Source organism: Doryrhamphus excisus, chromosome 1 (genome assembly GCF_030265055.1).
Source record: "Doryrhamphus excisus isolate RoL2022-K1 chromosome 1, RoL_Dexc_1.0, whole genome shotgun sequence".
In the NCBI taxonomy this organism is placed as follows: Eukaryota; Metazoa; Chordata; class Actinopteri; order Syngnathiformes; family Syngnathidae; genus Doryrhamphus; species Doryrhamphus excisus.
In genome coordinates, this window is record NC_080466.1 from 11,452,972 (window position 1) to 11,473,997 (window position 21,026).

At 40.1% G+C, this 21,026-nt stretch overlaps 1 protein-coding gene across 7 annotated transcripts in view; it reads left to right on the top strand.

The window, feature by feature from the left end:
- LOC131107404 (VPS10 domain-containing receptor SorCS1) overlaps positions 1 to 6,239 on the top strand; it is a 141,829-nt gene extending 135,590 nt beyond the window's left edge. Inside the window, exons 26-27 of one of the 7 annotated variants that reach the window (XR_009120270.1) lie at positions 94 to 247; positions 2,289 to 6,239. Coding sequence is in view for 5 of the 7 variants with exons in the window: in XM_058057531.1 (XP_057913514.1) it covers positions 90 to 247; positions 2,289 to 2,350 (220 nt within the window). In the remaining 2 variants the exon portion in view is untranslated. The other 6 variants (XR_009120282.1, XM_058057531.1, XM_058057443.1 and 3 more) reach the window with 6 other exon arrangements.
- The last annotated feature ends 14,787 nt before the right edge of the window (positions 6,240 to 21,026 follow it).

Here is a 21,026-nt window from a genome sequence, read left to right on the forward strand (position 1 = left end):
TACATTTGATCCCGTTGTGGCCCCACTTTAGTTCTTTCAGTTAGGCTTCACCCTTCATCCATTTGCCTCAATGTAAATCTTTTCTCAAGGAAGATCCCAGGCCTCAACGTCTATGCGCAGATGCAGAACGAAAAGGAACAAGAAATGATGAGTCCAGATAATCCAATAGAAGCCACGGCCAGCTCCCAGCGGGACTTGGTTCATTCTTTGGAGACTCTGGACACAGCATTTAACTCGCAGCCCATCGGTAAACGCACCACTTTTCACACTTCAATAATTGTTGTCATTTGTCACCCATGGTGATCATGTACAGTTGCACTCAAAATTATTCAACACTCATTGGCAATTTGACTATACATACTATTTGACTACTTCATTTAGTTTGCAATAAACCAACATCAATTTAAATATCTCATAACGTTTAATATTACACACAGGCAGTACAGTGGATCCCATCTTGTTGCCAAAGTTACTTACACACATTACCTACCGATTTTTGCAAGGAATTGCTACACCCATAAACATGCTTGTTTAATGTTGACGTTCTCCCCTGATTTCAAATTATTTTTTCCAATAAAAGTGGATGTAGTGATTATTTGATTAGATGCAGCTCTACAACCTCCCCGTCTTGCATCAGTTGCCGTTGCTCACCTGAACCCGACACTCAGTTGCTAAATGCACAATCAATATTTGTGGTTTAATACATCTCACATATTTATTAAATGCATTTAAATGATAATGTGTATAGGTACTCACCATTTAAGAATATTATCGGAATCATTTGCTCACAAACCGAACGTGAGCGCTCAACAATCAAGGAACAAACATTACCAGAGAAGCGTAAAGACACAAACATGAACAATTTTGGATTGTTGTAACAATGTTGCACATACACTGTACGTTTGACCTGTATCATCATATATTTATACATTTCTACCCACTTAGGGTGAATGAATTGTGTTTTGTGTGGACAAGAACAGCCTGGGGTTGAATCATTTGGAGTGCAGCTGTACTTGTTATGTCATAAATCTCATACCATGTTTTTGTTTCATGTTCTTTAGAAGTTAAACGGTCCGCTCCAGGACAGCATGGAGACTAAAATAAAGTATGACCTCCATTTGTGGACAAAAAAGCTGTGTAGACTCAGACATATATTTCACATCTGTTCTCTCAAGTCTTTCAGTTCAATTTACCTTTCTCTAACAGCCCCAACCACCCACCCCCAGACACACTCCCCCAGTTACTGTCTTTCAAGCTTTTGCTACTAACATCGCTTCCACTGTCTGCACTCCATGGAGAAATGTAAATACGACCACATACAGATCACAGAGCCAAAGTGAACAGAGGACAATGGCATCAACGTGCACTGTTACTGGATACATGCTCGTATTGGTACATGTTTGTGTGTAAACACCGTACCCAACAATGCAGATAACCTTATCGAAGCAACCTCCATTACACCTGAGCAGTTCCACAGGGGATTGGGTAACTATTACTATTTGATCACATCCAGTAATGTAGTGTCAGCAAAATGAATGCATCCAGTATCATTGTGCTCACATTAGCAATAGCGTGCACCATTTTTATTTTTGGCTAACTTGAGCAGTAAGCTGTAAGCATATTTGAACAAGCAATCAAGCCTGTTTTTTGTATCTGTCACCTCTTCTGGATGGGAAAATGTCACAGGTTCTCTTCATCAACTTTTAGAGAGACCGATAGGGTCTCGCTTTACACTGGCTCAGCATTATTGGTGTCCAACGTGTCTGCCTCCATCTTCCTGCATAATTTACTGCCAGGTGGTTGATGTAACGGCCGCACTGGGCATTCAGTTGACAACCCAGACCTTTACTATAGCTCAATGGCTATTGTTCTCAACTGTGTCAAGAATTACGTCTTCAAACAATGCAAAAGTAACATTAAATGTTCATTTTTCCCTTTCATTTGTCATCTATTTGTCGTCTATCAAAAATCTACACAGTCACACCATACTGTGTGCTAGCCGGAAAAGGTATCAAAAAAGGTACCTAAACACATTTTTGACGCGCTAAAAAACGGGGCATATGCTAACCAAGACTCCACTCTGTAAATTGTGCTTTTCGGAATCTCTTAACTAAAGCGGTATTGTTGGGTTTTTCACCTGCTGCAAAGAAGACAATAACTTCATGTGTGCTACCCTTCCCTGACCTTGTGTGCATCCCTGAATGTAATAATCCCAGACAAATTACCATGTAAATTATGTACCATGTGAAATAATCCCATTCACCTTTGTACTGCTTTGTTCCCCCTAGGATGTAAGAAACCTCATGCTCATGTGAAATTCTCCACAGAACTCCCCACGTATGTTGTATAAACTTTGGACTGGACCACTACTTCTGCTGCATCATTTTATAAATCATTTGGGACTCTATGGTTTTCAGCTTTATACCTGTGCATGTATTTTTCATACTAGAAGAAACTATGGACACATTATTATTTTCTTTAGACATACTGTATATCATATGATATATGACATTTTTATGGATTCATCTACTTAGAGAAGTCATCACCACAGTGCTGAGTTTGATGACAGCATGATGGAAAAGGGTGATAATTGTTAAGAACTAATCTTATGGTTTTGCCTACATGTAGACAATTTGTTTATATGACAAGCAAATAGCAGCAGTATATTGTAAAACAGTGTATTATTTATTGCTATAAATATACATTTGTTATTGATGTGAATTACATCTAATTTGTAAAATATGACTGTCAATATATGTTAATAATGTATGTATTTCAGTAACAAGTGTTATCCAAAACAGAAATGTTGCTCTTCATTATGAATAAGGGCAAGGGAAGGGGACTCCATTATTTCTTGGATAGCAAAGTTATGGCACAAGACACATTTTCTATTGAAATTGTAACTTATTCACAGTGGGTTTATTTTTGTCTTTATTTTTATTCATTTTGTTTTGAAGCTCACGCTTCCTGTAATGCATATGATGCTTACCAATGTAACAATGTAATGTCACATATTCTTACAGACTATATTAATGGTTAGCTTGTTCAAAATGGAACTATTCTTTTCATCGTATACGTAGTGTCTTAGATAAGATGCACATCCTCTGAGATGACTTTCAATTCCTCATTTTGGTAGGCGAAGCAGGATATTTTTGAAGGGGTTGGTGTTGTAGCAAAGCATTTCCCAAAAGACACAATTCTCTGCATACCCTATATATATCCCATAAGAGCCCAGTCTTACAGAAATGTATTTTGGACATTCATTCAGAATGTCTTCCTTATTTCAAAGTAACTCAACTTGACAGCTTTCTGTGTTGTGTATGTGGACTTGGGCTTGTGCTTGTTTTATATGAATTAATTCATTCCATTCCATTTCATTTTCCTTGGTTTATCTGCGTCCGGGTCCCAGGGGAAGCCCAGACTTCCCGGTCCCCGGCCACCTCCTCCAGCTCCACCGGGAGGACCCCAAGGCGTTCCCAGGCCAGCTGTGAGACATAATCCCTCCAGCGTGTCCAAGGTCTGCTCTGGGGCCTTTTTCTGGCTGGGCATGCCCAGAACGCCTCACCGGGGAGGCATTCAAGAGGCATGTGGACAAGATGCCCGAGCCACCTCAACTGGCTTCCCCCGATGTGAAGGAGAAGCGGCTCTACTCTGAGCCCCTCCCGAATGTCTGAGCTCCTCACCCTATCAATAACTAAAATGATCTTTAACCACAAAAAATAAGGAATTTCCGCAATGACACTTGAGTGGCACACGACAAATATGACCACATGGTGTGTTGCATAAAGACAATCGAATAGCTGTGAAAACTTATCGTCCGTGTCAGACATAAATAATGCTTCTAGCATATTTATTTGCATTCGTACGACACATCAGTCTGCATAAATCCATTTTTGAATGCATCCTCCATTGTTTTGCTGCAATGTTTGGCCAAGCCCCCGAGTTTCCAGAGTGATGGTGTCTGCTGGCCATTGTAGACCAATTTCACACGGTATTTCTGGGCCACTAGAAGTGCCGGACCCTGTACCACTTCCCCATCTTCAGTGGGGACCGCTGTGGCAGCCAGGAGAATCAGGGTGGAGAGGGGCCAGGACACATTGCCTGTTTGCCTTTGAGTCCTCATGGGGCAGCAACGGTTATCGCGTCACAACTTTGGTTTTAATATAAAGTTTGTCAAAACAGAGGGTGTCCATACCTGGCACCACTCCACCACAGAAGACAGGTTCAGCAGCCACTCTTTTGTTATTTTGTTGTTTTTTTTCTTGAGAGCTGTATGAAAGTGAGAGTACTAGTGAGAACAATACATTTATTTAATTGTTACCCAATGATTGCCCATCAGTCACATCTAAGTATTACACAACTCTGATTGTGCTAGGTAAGTGTTCATCCTGAAGCCCCTGAAGAACAGAGTACAGAATTAGAATGGAATTAGATTGTTTAATATCTAACACTACAAATATGCTTATTTGTCCCAACTGTTTGACCCTAGGCTGCACGGTGGAAAGTGGTTAGCACACAGGCCACACAGCTAGGAGACCAGAGTTCAATTCCACCCTCGGCCATCTCTGTGTGGAGTTTGCATGTTCTCCCCGTGCATGCGTGGGTTTTCTCACCCTTTCCAAAAATATGCTAGGTTAATTGGCGACTCCAAATTGTCCGTAGGTATGAATGTGAGTGTGAATGGTTGTTTGTCTATATGTGCCCTGCGATTGGCTGGCCACCAGTCCAGGGTGTACCCCGACCCTCGTGAGGATAATAATGAATGTTTGAGCCTGTGATGACAACGACCGGATGTGACGTCACGTAAAACGTAGCAATAGAGCCCATTTTAGGACATAAGTGCTGGTGAAACGCCTTTCATCATGGATTCTTATGGGATATACTAACATTATATGAGTTTGTTTTGAAATGGTAGCCTACGTTTTTATTATTTTAATTGACTGATTTGAAATTGTGAAATGTTTACGTTTCTGTTGTTTTGGGGGATTTTTTCAACTTGAATTACAAATTGGAACAGATCAAAGGCTTATGTTCAATTGCCTAGGATGTGTGTGTTGGAAGAGGGCTGGGGGGGGGGGGGGGGGGGATTTTGGGGCCCATGACGGGGCCCAAGAAAATAGTAAAAATTGAGAAAACCTGAGGTTTTCCTTTTAGAATTTAGGTGCTCCTTTCACAGGGCAGACTCTGTTTCCATTGCTTCCATTTCAAGGTATCAAAAGTTTTATTATAGTTCATTAGCATTTTACCAACTGGTAATGAGTATATTTGAAGTTATCACCAACAGCTTAGTGTTTGAGGCCCGATGCCAATATAATGGAGAGAGGACTCTAACCTGCCCTCAACACAAGGGAGTGGAAATGACTCACCCAGATAAGATCAGGAGGTTGGTTATTATAAGCACCTACTAGGTGAAGGCCAGGCTGTGCAGACAGGAAGTGTTGTTCCAAGAAATAACATTGGTCTCCTTGTTATGATACATTGTAATGTGACAGAACCCAAGCGTGTGCTAACCGGCCCTCTCTCTTAGCGCTACACTTTTTTCATCTGCTCCCCCCCACACACACCCTTCCCCTGCAGAATTAGCAAGATTATTATTTTTTTAGAGAAATACTACTACTAATAATAAAAATACATTTTATGAACTGTACAGCTTTTGTATAAGAACAAATGTTAAGGTGCAACGGTGTTTTGTTTCAATCAACTGTGCTGTGTGTAATTGTTTGATGCATTTACAATCATATTTATTAAATGGGAAGAACTCTGTTAACCGTGTTTTCTTTTCCTGCCGTGATTATTATGGATTTGGAAAAGTAATGATGATGATTAAACCTGAAGGGGTTCATTTGCCTACTGGTGGGCGCTGCAAAGCGACTCTGTAGCTAATTGTGAATAAAATCATGGTTGGTAAAAATGAAGTTGGGGACATACAGTATATTTTTAATGTGCCAATGTGTCTTATTTATCTTAGAGAGAGGGGACGGATGTGCAACAGAAGTTAGTGAGAACGTCCAGTTCCTCACCTGGGTAGTACTGGCCTATTATGTATCAGGCGCTGCAAAGCCAGGACTCTAATCATGGGATCTGACTGGAAAACCTGGGGATAAACCGGGAGAGTAAGATACAGTGGTAAATTCATCACCCGTTTGTGCTGTGCTGATATGGTCTTATTTATCTTATTTACTGTATACAGTCAATTTTTTATAGTTACTCTGACTTGGGTCGATACTTATGCAATCATGTTAAGAGGTTTTCCTACTGAGGCTGCTAAAAAAAATTGTCAGACCAATGAGGATAATGAGCAGAGAAGAAAGCACAATGGAAATGACAGCAACTATGGATTTGATTTTGTTTTTGTTTTCATTTCCAGGCATGCTAATAATACATGTGTGGGAAATGTCTTGTTCCTTCATTGTTTCATTTTGGATGAGAGCTCAGGGGAACTATGGAGAACTTCCCACAGTAGCACTGAAGAGGCTACTATTGAGGCTATTGCTATTCCATTCTTTTTATAGTATACAGACTAAGAAATCGTTGACTCTCGATTTGACTCTCAAATCGAAACCATCCAATCTGATAAAAGCAGCGATACAGAGAAAAGACACGGTTCCCTGGCGAAATGGGGCAGAGAGAGAGAAGTGGGAGCTCAGGCCTGAATGACCATGAAGAGTATGTCATTTGGCTTTCCTGTGCATTCTGCAAGCTCTTAATATAAATTGCTGTCGGGAAATCTTCATGTCTTTAAAAGGGATTCCCAGCAGGGAAATAAACCTCCTGCAGCAACGAAGGAAGCCTGCTGCACAAAAAAAAAAGAAAATCACAAAATCCTATTTTTAGTTGTTAGCTGCAGAAAAGACAATGTATCCATTCCATTTAGAGTGTCTTGTCATTGTGTTGACACATTGCAGGCACTCACATACATACTAATGTTGTATCCAGACGAGGCTTAAGAATTGATCTGTGTTTGATATGGAGATGCAGCATAAGCACACCATATCAGCCGTGCATTTGCATTCTGCTGATCGCTCCATAATTCACAGAGGAGATTTTTTTTCCCATGCTTTCTTTTTGGAATGCATGAAGCAAGTGAGAATAACATTTTGTCTTGACTGCAAATGGTGAATTGACGTTAACAATAAATAAACAAGGTGAATTGAGTACAGAAGTTAAACACGCATAATATATAGCTTATAGATAGAAATATATATATATATATATATATATATATATATATATATATATATATATATATATATATATTCTATAATATATAGAAAAATTGCAAGGATTTACATTTTGCACTGGTTCATCTTAAAGGTCATCCGAATTTCTTAAACATGGATAAATTGAGAAAATAGCACTTTGTTGCATTTTATTGCATAAAATACATATAAATTTGATAAACGTAAGTCAATTAATTTTCAACATAATAAACTTTAAAGACAGTCCCTAAACCCTGTAGCCCCCTGAGCTGTGATGTCATAACAGTGACCACGCAAGTGTAGAGCCAACGGAGGGGCCGATATGCTCTGTCCAGTTCAACAATAATTGGTTTGAGGGAGTTCCCAGTGTTGCCAAAGAGCTGGGATACAAGTTATGACTGAAATCTTCAGCTGTGCCTACCATTAAAATAACCCTCTTGTACATCCGACAAGGAAAACTGGCCCCCCATCTCAGCTTGGGAGACTGTGTCCAACAGCCAGCCCACCAGAACCTAGATCTGGAATAAGTCAATTCATGTAATTTTGTGTTTCCAATTGTAAAATGTTGACTGAATAAATAACGTGTTGTTGTAATTAGCTTAGCTCTGTCTATCTCCAAGTGGCCGAGTGGTTAGCATGAAGGCCACGCAGTCAGGAGATCAGGAAGTTCTGGGTTTGAGTCGCGGCTTGGGCATCTCTGTATGGAGTTTGCATGTTCTCTCCGTGCGTGCGTGGGTTATCTTACATTTTCCATGTGTATGAATGTGAGTGTGAATGGTTGTTCATCTATATATGTGTCCTGTCCAGGGTGTACCCCGCCTCTAACCTAAAGTGAGCTGGGATAGGCTCCAGCATACCCCCGACCCTAGTGAGGATAAGCGGCATAGAAAATAGATGGATGGATATCTCCGGTTCAAATTGATAACAGTTTCTGTTGTTTCATCAGCCAGGGGCATTTCTTCTTTATGGTCAGCAAAAAAGTATGCCTCAGTCTATAATCACAGCTTTCTGTCTTTGAATGCGGTCAGATTGTTGAGCTGCATAAGCACGGCCTCAAAGAAGCGCACTACTGCTGCTGGGGTTAGGCACAGTGAGACGGAGTAAGTAACAAAAAAGTCAAGTGGTAGACCCAAAAAAATGTCACTGGCCCTAAGTCGGAGGATCCTATTGGCTATCTGTCAAGACACGGGACAATGCTCAGTCCAAATGAAGGTGGTACTGCTGCCAAATGCAATCTAGTAACCATTAGACGGCATCTGTGAGAAAAAAAAACAAGAAAAAAAAGAACAAAAAAACAATGTGAAAGGGCCTGGTCTCCTTCAACACCACAAATTTGCACAAGCGCACAAACATGGGACATTCAAAGTTAGAAGTTGTATTCTCTGATCAGAAAAAAAATGTAACAAGATACTAAGACAGGATATCCCACCTGAGATTTGTGTTTGGCATCTTGATCTGGGGTGCTTTTTTCCTTCAATAGACCTTCAGGTTGTGCAGGGGCGTCAAATGGCAGGCTATGTAGAGATGTTGCAGCGGGCATTGTGTGTATTTTCCAGGGGGTAATTAAGTTAATTTCCATGACGAAGAGGAACTTTGCAATGAATTCCCATTCACCGTATGACTCTTTATAATATTCTGGAATAAATGCAAATTTCTATCAAAAACTGAGACAAGAATTAATATTTGTGTCAAAAATGTGTCCATGACTGTGGGCTTTATATTAGGACTTTTCTAAAATGCTCTTTAAATTTAACATTTTCTGTTAAATTGCTCCCAAACTGGTGGTTGTTGGTTCGATGCTCAGTTGGTGAATACATTTAATCACATTTCTCAGATATTTCAACATTCCTTCCACTTTTCATTTCACCTTCAGTATTTTAGTATTCACATGCAGTTTTTATCTCGTTATGTGTAATTCTGCATATCTGTTATGTATAATCATGAATGTCCCCTGTCTTGTAAAGAAAATCGTTTTATATTAGTAGCATAGCATTACATTTTGGAATTCATTAATGACTTGGAGTTTCTCCCAGGAGAGTTTGGTCCAAACACATTGCCGTTACATTTTCCACTTAACTCAGCCAAAAGCTACGCCATCACATACAGACATTTGACAAACAGTATTATTTTCCCTCAACAGGGGGAGATGTAGCTCCGTCAGGTCTTACTCCTCCAGTGTCAGTCAAAACATTAGCAAGGTGCATCGCTTCCAGGCTGTGACAAGTGCACTTGCTCCCTTACAACCTGCAGGGCCGCCGATCTAGTTTGAACCTGCAGTATTTATGTAGTTTAATAGGATTTCCATATCAATGTGTCATTCCCAGCAGTCTGCCACTTCACACAATGAATTCATAAATAAAGTTGCAGCAGCAGAAAACATTGGATGTAAGTTGATGCTGTGCCGCTTTGCCTTGTTTCGATATGTGTGCTGCACCTCAACAGAATGGCGGTCTTTGTTGACGCATACCACTTGAGCATCACAGTGGAATGTTTACATTAAAAAATATCACAAAATTTCCGAGACAAAAGTTTGATGAATTTTTAAGGTTCATCTGTACTTTTTTTCAAATTCCATCCTGGCGTTCTTATTCTTCTGGTAGCCGTTGTACTTTAGTTCATGAATTCTTCTTTGAACAGTAGACAGTGATACCTTCACGTCTGGTTCTGATTGGTTTTCAGTGCTATTTATTGATGATATAAGCACACCTGGTCCAATACTGGTCCAATATTTCTGGAGGGCATTGTAAGTGACGTGTTCATGACAAAGAATGCAAGCTCAGCAAGACAGAAAGTCGCACAAGAGGGGTTTTCACCTTGGAACTGTTTCTTTGTTATGGTGGATTCATGAACGCTGACCTTAACTAAGGCAAGTGAGGCCAGCAGTTCTTTGGAAGTTGCTGTGGGGCCTTTTGTGACCTCTTGGATGAGTCGTCGCTGTACTCTTGGAGTCATTTTGGTTGGCCGGCCAGTCATGGGAAGGTTCAATACTGTTCCATGTTTTCACCATTTGTGGTTAATGGCTCGCACTGTGGTTGGCTGGAGTCCCAAAGTTTAGAAATGGCTTCATAACTTTTTCAAGACTGAGAGATCTCAATTAATCTCAGTTGAGTTAGTGGGGATTCAGGGGGGGAAATCACTTTTTTGCACAGGGACATGTAGATTTGGATTTTTTTCTCCATTATTAAGAAAAAGTTTCATTTTATTTGTTGTTTCATTTTATGAACATAAAATGCAGTTTGCATTTTATGTTCATTTGTGTTACCAATTGACTATTTTTTTATTTTTTTAATGATCAGAAACATATATGTATGACAAACGAAAACAGAAGAATTCAGGAAGGGGGCAAACGCTTTTTCACACACCACAGTATGTTTTTTTTTTTTTTGTACAATCGGATTTCATCTTCTATGTGTTCTAATTGAATATCTAATTTGCTCAGACCTTCTTTGGAATCAGCAGTATTGACCAATGTCACACCCACACTCCAGTATTAGCCATGGGTCTGTTTGTGAATTTTTTAAATTAATTCACATCTCAGGGCCAGCTTGCAGGCCCTGAGATTCTCGTAGATAAATATCGATTACAAACTGCATCAGATGATATTGGAGTGTAGATGTTTCAAGTTGTCTGAACCTTTAATCACGAAGCCATTCCAATTATGTTTGTCACATTCGGCTGGGCGCCAACTTTGCAAATGAAATCACCAGTGGAAATTAGTCACTGACTTGAAGCTACTAGCAGTAATGTAAGTCAAGCATATTGGTGACGAAGTATCCAAGGACAGGGCGACTTTTAAGGGGACTTATATTAGTATCAATAGAGTGTTGGTGTTGCAGCAATCTTACTTCATTTGTTGGAGTGTTCCTAAAACCTGTATGGTACATTGCTAATGGCAGGAGATCCTGGTTCAAAACCCTGCTATGCTGAATATTAACTATGATTATTGTTTTGTTTTTTAGCTCTGTCTCTAAAAAATCCTGGCGTCCCACAGAAAGCCCAATTACCAAATGCACCGCCAGCCACTGCTCTTTACAATGAGCTACATGGCATGCTGCAAAATCAAATATAACCACGAATCCCCGGTGCTCTCTCTTTATCTTGTTCTTTGTTATTGACCGACACCGGGAGGCGTGTCTTGCTGATGTAGAAGAAAACATAGGTCAAATGTTTCCTGCTTGGTATCCCCATATTATTCCACATAATAAGACAGATCAACTTGGAACATGGAAAACTGTTTCCTTATTTCCTTGATCTCTGCTGTGGCGGCACGGCGGTCGAGTGGTGAGCGTGCAGACCTCACAGCTAGGAGGTTAATTGGCGACTCCAAATTGTCCATAGGTATGAATGTGAGTGTGAATGGTTGTTTGTCTATATGTGCCCTGTGATTGGCTGGCGACCAGTCCAGGGTGTACCCCGCCTCTCGCCCGAAGACAGCTGGGATAGGCTCCAGCAACCCTCGTGAGGAAAAAGCGGTAGAAAATGAATGAATGAATGAATGAATGATATCTGCTGAGTTTTTATCAAATGAACGTCTGCCATCTTGTGGCTATTTTTCTGACTTAAAGTTGCCCTGAAATGAAATGTATAAGTGGAGAGTTGCATCATCACGTTTTTTCCCCCTCTCGTGCAAAGACATATAAACATGTTGTTGACATTGGGCATCCAAGATTATAAAAAAACATATAACCACATCTTTGGTATCCAATGCGTTAAAGGCGGTTATAATGTTCTTTAATAAGTGACGAACATGGGAATTGTGCTCATCTTAAAAGCTCTCGAACACTGTGAGCCATGTTATACATAATTTACAATCCTGTATTTGCACTGCATCTGTGTTTAGGCTTCGAGAACAGGCCCATCACAAGTTACACAAATCTAAACAGGATGGATTTTTCTCAGAAGCTGAGTCAGCAAAGGGCGGTAAAGATGATGCTACTCTGTGAGTGAACGCACAAGGGGTCTTTGCCAGGTGCTGGGCTGTTCGTGCATGTTGGCTCACAGCCGACCAATGTAAGTCTTATCTGAGAAACCCAAGCCCTGTAAAGGACAACGCCAATGCAACCCCATGATGAACGGTAATCCTGCACTTTTAAGTCATTCATTTAACATACCTTCTGCAACTATTGGGTAGATTTAAACACCTTTTTGTATACAGTAACTAATTTTGTGGTAAAACAATGCATTTTCTCTATCTTACACACCTATAGTACTTATTTGTAGTACCACTGCTTGCACATCCATCAACCATGAATTTGACAAGGTAGTATTAGAAGCATAACAGCGGCAGGCTGTATGAAAATGTGTTCTACTATATTGAGACTGTAGTGTCAGCGCACAAGAATTTCTTCCCAGGCCGTTGTGTTGAAAGCAACTGCTGCTGTTGGACACTTTTTGAAAATCACAAATGCCATGGAATTATTACTTTAATTATTTGATTGAGGGAAATCATATCATCAGGCAAATAAAGAACCAGGAACATATCCTCTAACTGCCGCACATAGCTTATGGACAATTACAGTACACACTGACACCTTTGAGACACATAAAAACAACATGCATCCGTCCACTTTGCACTGCTCACACAGCTGCTTATGCAACATAACAGAACACTTCTCCTGCTCACTGCCCAAAATCACACAGTATTCCTGTCATTCACAAAAGATGAGCACTAGGTGCTGTGAACTGTGAGACCAACACACACTGTAATCATATCAGAACTGATTTTCAAGCAGAAATCTACATCTAAATAAATAAATAACAGATTCTTCCTACTCCTTTTGGACATGTGGAACAGTTGTTTATGTGATGTACTCATTTAAACCATAGTAAATAAACTATTATGTATATGTATGTACATATATACGTATGTATATACATGTATGTACATATACATACATAGTGGGTTGAATGGTTGTTTGTCTATATGTGCCCTGTGATTGGCTGGCGACCAGTCCAGGGTGTACCCTGCCTCTCGCCCAAAGACAGCTGGGATAGGCTCCAGCACCCCTGTGACCCTCCTAAAGATAAGCGATAAAAAATTAAAAAAAAATATATATATATATATATATATATATATATATGCTGGTTACTCGTAGTTCAAATAAGATGGGATACAGTGGGAACAAAGACACGGCATCACCTTGAATTTTAAACTGCAAAACAAGTGACTAAACAAGTCATTGGTCAGTAGGGAAATAATACACAAAGATTTCATAGTTAGGTTGCTCCAGAAATAATTATGCTAACCACTACAGCTTCCATGGGAACAATCAAATATATAATCAATCAGTGGGTGCTCAGGGATACAGAATAACCAACAAACCTTATTATGTGTTATTTACTTATTTATTAATTTATTATTATGAACCTATATATATATATATATACATACAGATTACACAGATTACAGTATGTGATATATATATATCACATACTGTATTCCTCTTCTACTATGAGTTCTGGTCAGCAGACAGCATAGTACTTGCTGTCAATTCTAATACTTAAGAGTTTCAATGCACTTCTAGATGACACCACTGGGGGTCAGTGTGCTTTTTGTGTTATCATTGCCAGAAGGAGAGTGTGTTGGAGGTGGCCAGGTGAAAGCCACGACTGAACTATAATATCAAGAGGTAAATATTCTTAATAATTCATGTTTTGTAGAAATTTTGAATTTGGCCTGCTTTGCTGATTCAGGACCTGATTCAGGACCTGGAAAACTTGCTGTGATAAATGCAACCAAATTCTGCTGTCTACCAAAATAATCCTTAAGGAGAATGTCTGGCCATCGATTGGTAACCTCAAGCTGAAACCAACTTGGGTTCTGCAGCAGGACAATGATCCAAAACACACTAGCAAGTCCACCTCTGAATGGCTGAAGGAAAAACCAAATGAAGACTTTGGAGTGGCCTCGTCCTGACCTGAATCCTATTGAGATGCTGTGGGATGACCTTCAAAAGGCGGTTCATACTGAAAAACCCTCCAATGTGGCTGGATTACAACAATTCTGCGAAAAATCCTCCACAGTACTGTAAGGGACTGATTGTGAGTTATCGCAAACACTTGATTGCAGTTGGCCCAACCAATTATTAGCTTTTTCACACAGGGCCGTGTAGGTTTTGATTTTTTTCCCTTAAAAGGGGCCCATTATGCTTTTTCCACTCTTCTGACTTATACATGTAGTTAGAATGTTGTATTCTCATGTTAAACGACGACGTTTCAGATAATGAGGTTTGTGTATTTACAAGTGAGCACTGGAATTGAACACCAGATCCCTGTATGGGCGTGCCACGGTACAAGCTGTACAAGCTGTACAAGCTGTTAGCTTTATAAGCTGAGTGGGACCAATCATAGCAGAGTGGGCATGCCCAGAGGCGGGTCGTGGGTGAAATAAATTAAAACAGACCGTTTTCTGGAGCTCTAAGAAAATACAGCTGGAATAGGTGCAGATTCTGGAAGATCTAGAAAGCTTTCTGTGTGAGTCCACGGCTCATTACAAAGGGACGAAAATGAGCATAATAGGTCCCCTTTAAAATAAAAAGTTTCATTTAAAAACATCACTTACTTATTGTCGCGATCGACCTTGATTCATCTGCTGCCCTCTCTCCTTCACTCTATCTGTATAAGTATTGCCTATGTATGTTACCAACATATTTTTCAATGTGCGGATTAATTTGAGTTTTCACGTGTGTATGGACATTTAGGCCACGCTAAAGATTTTCAGAAACCGTGCTTCCAGAAAACAAATGGATGGAACGTTCGTTTATCCCAAGAAGAGATCAGTCAGATACACTTTTCAGTATTTTCAATCTTCAGTGAAATTATTGTCTGGAATATGTCACAAAGCTTAGCACTGAGGCTTCAGTCCATTCAGGAAGAAACCTCGAACTAGGACGTAATTGCTCTTAATCTTATTCTCAGGCTGTCCCCTACATGTATCAGTAGTGTGGTTATGTGTCTGCTTCGAACTCATCCTGGGACTGTGTGTGTGTGTGTGTGTGTCTTCCAAGTGAAGCAAGCTGCAGCGACCGAAAAAGGTTGTCAGAAAACCTGTCTGCAGAAAGTTCAAGCAATATGCCTCTATTGGTTAATTCTACAGTGTTTCTATTGTTTTATACTAGTCACCTCTACCACTGGACTGTCAAAAACTGGGAACTGAGCAAGAACTGTCTTGTTCAGTTTGGCAGATTGGCAATTAGCCATGCGGCACAAGTGGACTTTGCTTCATTGTGTCAAATTTAGCGGTTTCTTAACTTTCCATTCTTGTACACCTTCAACATTTGACTCCTGCGCCTCTGATTCACCTACTCCCACACACTTAAAGAATGAATCAAAAAACACCAGCTATCACTTGGCTTAAGAGGGAACAAACAGAAAGAAAAGCGAGAAAAAGAAAACACCACAACGGCATCCACGGCAATGACAGCGCCAGCAACTTCTTGGCAATAGAAAAAGATAAAACACACACAAGGTTGGCAGAATAAACAATTTGCATTGCTCATAACAGCAGCAGTACATCATAAGCAAACAAAGCATCTTTCTTCAAAGCGCTTTGACACCTTTACCACACTGATGACTGAGCATCAGGAGCAACTGGTGTTTCAGAATCTTGTCCGAGGATACTTGACATGGTCAGAGGAAGATGGTGAATTGAACCACAAACCTTTTTCCAACTGCAATGGAGACGGTGCTTGATAGCTGAATGTTATTAATGCATTACGATGGTGAAAGTTGAATAAAGTGAGTGCATTAAACTGCACCCTCCCGATGGCAGGTGAGTAGCGGTGGCCAAGTCCAACCTACTGACCTCATCCTCCACATACTAGTTCCACATAATGAACCCATCCAATGTATTGGGTCAAGTCTATATTCAGTAGTCCTAAGAAATAAACAAAATGGTGGTTTATTTCACAGTTCAAGGATTGTCCAAGGCACAATGTCCAACATTTTTTTCTTATTTATGCAGTTTGTAATTTGCATATGAGCCTGCATATGTGTGCATCGTCAGCTGTTATGTTAACATAGCAAAAAACTTGCGATGCTCATTTACAGTAATGAGCGTAGAATTAAGATTGTTTGAAGTTTAAAAAAAAAAAACCTCTGGATGAAAGGATCTGTGTCAGTGCAACTGAATTCAAAAGCTAATTGGATGAAGCGAGTCAATACATACATATTATTTTCAAATGGCCTTCAATTAAAGCATGCAATCATCCTTTGTTGAAGGTTTTGATAATAATTGTATGTGTAAAATGTGTAAAAGCAGCATCTCCAACTGTGCAATTTATTTTAAGTTGCCTTGCTTTGATGTGTTAAAATGAATTTAAAGATTAATACTATTATGTAAATACTTCCATTATGTTATTTTTCCTACAAGTGCATTAGGAACCCTCAATTTGCTTCACTGTGGTGGGAAAACACAACAACAATGGCACCTGAGAAGAATATTCATATTTGATTGGGCTGTATTCTGTACCTGAGTCTGCCAATTAGAGCTGTGGTTGCAGGTTGGTCCATGGCGGTCGTGGTACGACACCAGAGGTTAAGGGGGGTTTCAACAACCAGTGACCATGTCAAAACAAATTGTGTTTGGGAGAAGTTGGGTGAGGTCATTGAGCACAGTCTCCAGCAGGCCTGAAGAGGTTCTGGTTAACTGTCCGAGGGGGAAGAGTGGCAACAATTGTAGATGCAATCGGGTGGTGGAAGGAATACTTTTCCTTCCATAGAGGGTGCATGTACACAAAGCAATGACCAAAGTTTTAGAACCTCCTCATTGCAAAGTCCCGTGGATTCGCCCTGAATTTAAGGATTTAATGGGAGGAGAGGGTCTGTTGTGGTCATGGAACCCCAGACCAGTTCTACACCCTTGCAAGGATCCTGGGCCATGGTTCCTGAGAAGGAGTGGCTTGTCCCCTCCAGGTTGGGAGTGAAGTCCTGCCTCAAGTGGAGGATTTGAAGTATCTCAAGGACTTCTCAAGTGAAGGAAGGATAGAGCATCGATAAACAGGCGCAGCATCTGCAGTAATGCGATCGCTGTAGTGTAGCAGCATGGTAAAGAGAAAGATGAGCTATCGGAAGAGCTCTCCATTTAATGTCAAGCTGTGTTCCCACCACAATTTGAAGTCATTAGCTCTGGTCGTGACCATTATAGAGATAAAATGCTATTTATTTGTTATGTGGTATGTAAAACTGACATGAACAACATCAAATTAAAAGCACAAAATAAATACAGACTGACTATCAGTATGAGCGTGCAATTTGTTTCTCAGAGAGATTATAACGTGTTTGATGTGTGTCCAATTCCTTAGATGCGATTGTTGTAGTTTGAGGCATTTGATGCTGCTCGGAGTTTGCATTCTGTCTCAGTACGGCTTAGGGACTTCTGGAAATGTATGCACCTTAGTGGAGGATCAACAGCAGTTTTACACAGCACCGATGCACTTTTGCTTGGTCTAATCGGGAAGTTAGTGTTTGAGTTAAAGCCTGCTTTGTGGTGTTTGGGTTTGCTTTTGTTGGTATTTGTTTGCTGTACTTTTTGTTTTGTTTGATTTCATCCCGCCAAGTTAGAGCCAAGTTGTGTTTAGTCTTTTAATGGTGTCTAGTCTTTTCATGAGAAGCATATAATAAAATCACTCTTTTAATCACATTTTAAAATAAAGATAGTGCTTTGTATTTGTCAAAAGTTGAGTATTCATTACCAGATTCCCTCATAGTATCAGCATTTAGGACCAAAAACGAGATGAAAAACAGGAAAAATACAGTCTGTCTCTGCAGCATGGGAGAAAGTTAGGTGGTGCTTTCATGGGCCGTCAAACGTCAAAACATCAAATTTATTTGGCACCTCACTATTAAGTGCTAATGTGGTCACGCTGTTTTTATTTATTTATTTTTACCCTCTACGACATTTGGCGTACATGTAGGGATACGTGGACCCAACTTTTGGAATGTGGAGGGTAGACGCCACCATGACAGTAGATGGTCTGAATCCTAGTGAACCGCTTGTGAAAAATTTTGGAATACAATTTTATTTTAAAAATCGTTCACATTCTGAACCACCACTGGAAACGCCTTGTTTGAAAACGGGTAAGAGTAAAATGTTTTGGACAAGATGCAGTAAATAGTTTTCTTGTGTACTCGTTACTTTTATTGATTTATTTTTTGTACTCGTTACTTTTAAAGAAACCACCACATGTGGGATTTTTAAATTTAAGTCATATTAACTCTTTCCTGAATGCCCGATCCCAAAGACGTATATTTATACGTCTTTTACTTTTTTTTTTTTGTGAGCGGCAACTGCACAATAATGGATATCCCTTTAAGCCATAAAAAACATCCACAAAGTGGCAGAGGTGTATTGACTAAGCGCTTTGCATGTGCATTTGAACATAACAGCAAGGTGGAAGGGGAAGAATGTGGAGGAGTGCAGAAGGTTATGCATTATTTGGACATTTTAACACATGCACACACACAGTTCAGTTCCAAATGTGAACATTATAAATAGTTCATGGTGTTATATTTTGATGTAAAACAACCCTTTTTGTGATGTTTATGTTGGTATTTTCAGATATTTGTCACAAACTGTCCCAAAAGCAAAAAAGTGCATCAAAGTGATGTTTGAAATGTAACTTTTCACAAAAAGCTGTTTCTCTTCCGTTTTTAGTCGGTAACTAATATTTTCCTGAAATGCACCTATGCTCTACTGCAGGTTACTAAAGAATGAAAAAGAATAGAAACAAACATTTGAAATACAGGAGTCTAATCCAAGGTAGTTGAGTTTGATAAAGTGTCAGCAAATCAAAAGACTCTCAGTGAGATGGAGGACAGAAAATATGAGTTAAAAGTTTAACACCCCTCAAGGATTGACACAAATGATAGAGCCTCTGATTTACTATTCTGTTTCTCTTTGTATAATAAAATATTCTGAGATGACTAAATAATATGATGAAGAAAATGAAAGAGCTTCTGTACTTTAGCTCTAGTCACCAGAAATGCATATTTTTTGGTGAAAAGTGCGTATTCTCTGTTTTTTTGTTTTTGTTTGCTTTATTTGTTTCAGACATGCTTATCAAATCTATATTCGTACAAGGTGGTTACTTTCCCCGTTGAAAGATGCATATCACCTTGTAAAATAGTGGCGCCCTATTGATGAATCGGAAACATTACCGCTGACTCAGAAGATTTGTTGAAGTGCTGACATAAATTGCCTTTGTGAGATGCATGCATTGGTAGGTTACATTAGTAGGTCACAGTTGGACGTGCTGTATGCTTGGACTATCTGTGCAGAAAACACGGCTGACAGGAGACCGCAAAAGGACCCTTGACATCAGCAGCGGAAGTGACTCAATGGCCGTTGCACACGCTCACAGTGGAATGTTGCAAACGAAGATAACTCACACCCTCCCCCTCTGGAAGATACCTGCAAAAAGCTGTGAGCGATTCTTCTCGTCTGAGGTTGCAGAACATCGGAAGAGATATTTTGGTCACACGGCTTGATTCCCTGCTCGGGCATCTCTGTGTGGAGTTTGCATGTTCTCCCTGTGTGGGTGATGGTATAAATATGAGTGTGAATTGTTGTTTGTCTATATGTGCCCTGTGATTGACTGGTGGGATGGGCTCCAGCATATCCGCAGCCCTTGTGAGGATAAGCAGAATAGAAAATGGATGGATGGATATTTTCAATTTGAAAATGTTTTCAGACTTACGTATGCGACGCCGGAGGGGACAAAATGGCTCTTTTGATAGTAAAGGTTGCCGACCCATGTCCTGAGCCATAAAATGTGTGGGCCAACCTCATTCGTACATTCCATGTCTGTGCTTTTCAGATAGAATAATTTATTTATTTATTTTATTTACAGCAGTGTGGAAGCGGCTGAAAACACATTGAGTAGCAGCAGCAGCTCATATCTACAAGCAGAGCCAAAACAAGAGAACTGTAAAAGGCTGACTTCCCTCGGCGTGTCTCAAAATGTATGAGCCATTGCAGGCCTTTGACTACTTGTATGGCGGAACCAGTTGCATAACCCCTGCCCATGAAGCTAATCTGTAGCACATGATTGAGTTTCAAATTATTTTTGGGAGTTACCCAATGGCTGGCGAGGGCTGTTTTGTAAGTCTTTCTATGCACAGTCCTGTAGGATCCTACATACCACCACAATGTTTTTGAATGTATCCGGAAATTAGCTTACATAGGAAAATGTTTTGACTAGTAGGCCTGTAAGATTTTAAGTTGGAAAAAATGGCCTCTTACTAGCCCGGGATAGCCATAGCAGCTGAAATGTACACCAGACCAAGTTTATTTCGCCAGACCGTGCAACAGCATTTCCCCCAGCACACACAACAGGCCTCTCCCGAACAATTCACCCAGCCCCTTTTACCCATGAAGGGCCAACCATAGTTCCCAATGAGAGGGTGAGGCAATACGTCTAAAAGGTACCCTATTTATTACACTTATAACACCCTTCTTTTATGTTACACAAGTCTTTCAATAGAACCACACTGAAGTTTCACTTCCTGTATACATTTAAGCACTTGATTACACATAACTTAGATTACCCAACAACCCAGTTAATCCCCCCCCTCCGCCAGGTGACACTTGGGAGAGTCCAATCAAGGTGATCAGCCTCTGGCCTGCACTCTCATGGGCGCGCCTCCATGTTTGTGCCCCCGACCAATCACCTCAAAAAAAAAAAAAGGAGAAACTGATGAGAAATTAGGAACAAAACCACTGACTTCTAAATGAAAAACTAACTAACTAAAGTGGCAATTAAACAACTTAAATGGCAAACAAATATAATTAAACTACTAACCAGAATATATGTAAATAACAAAACCAGC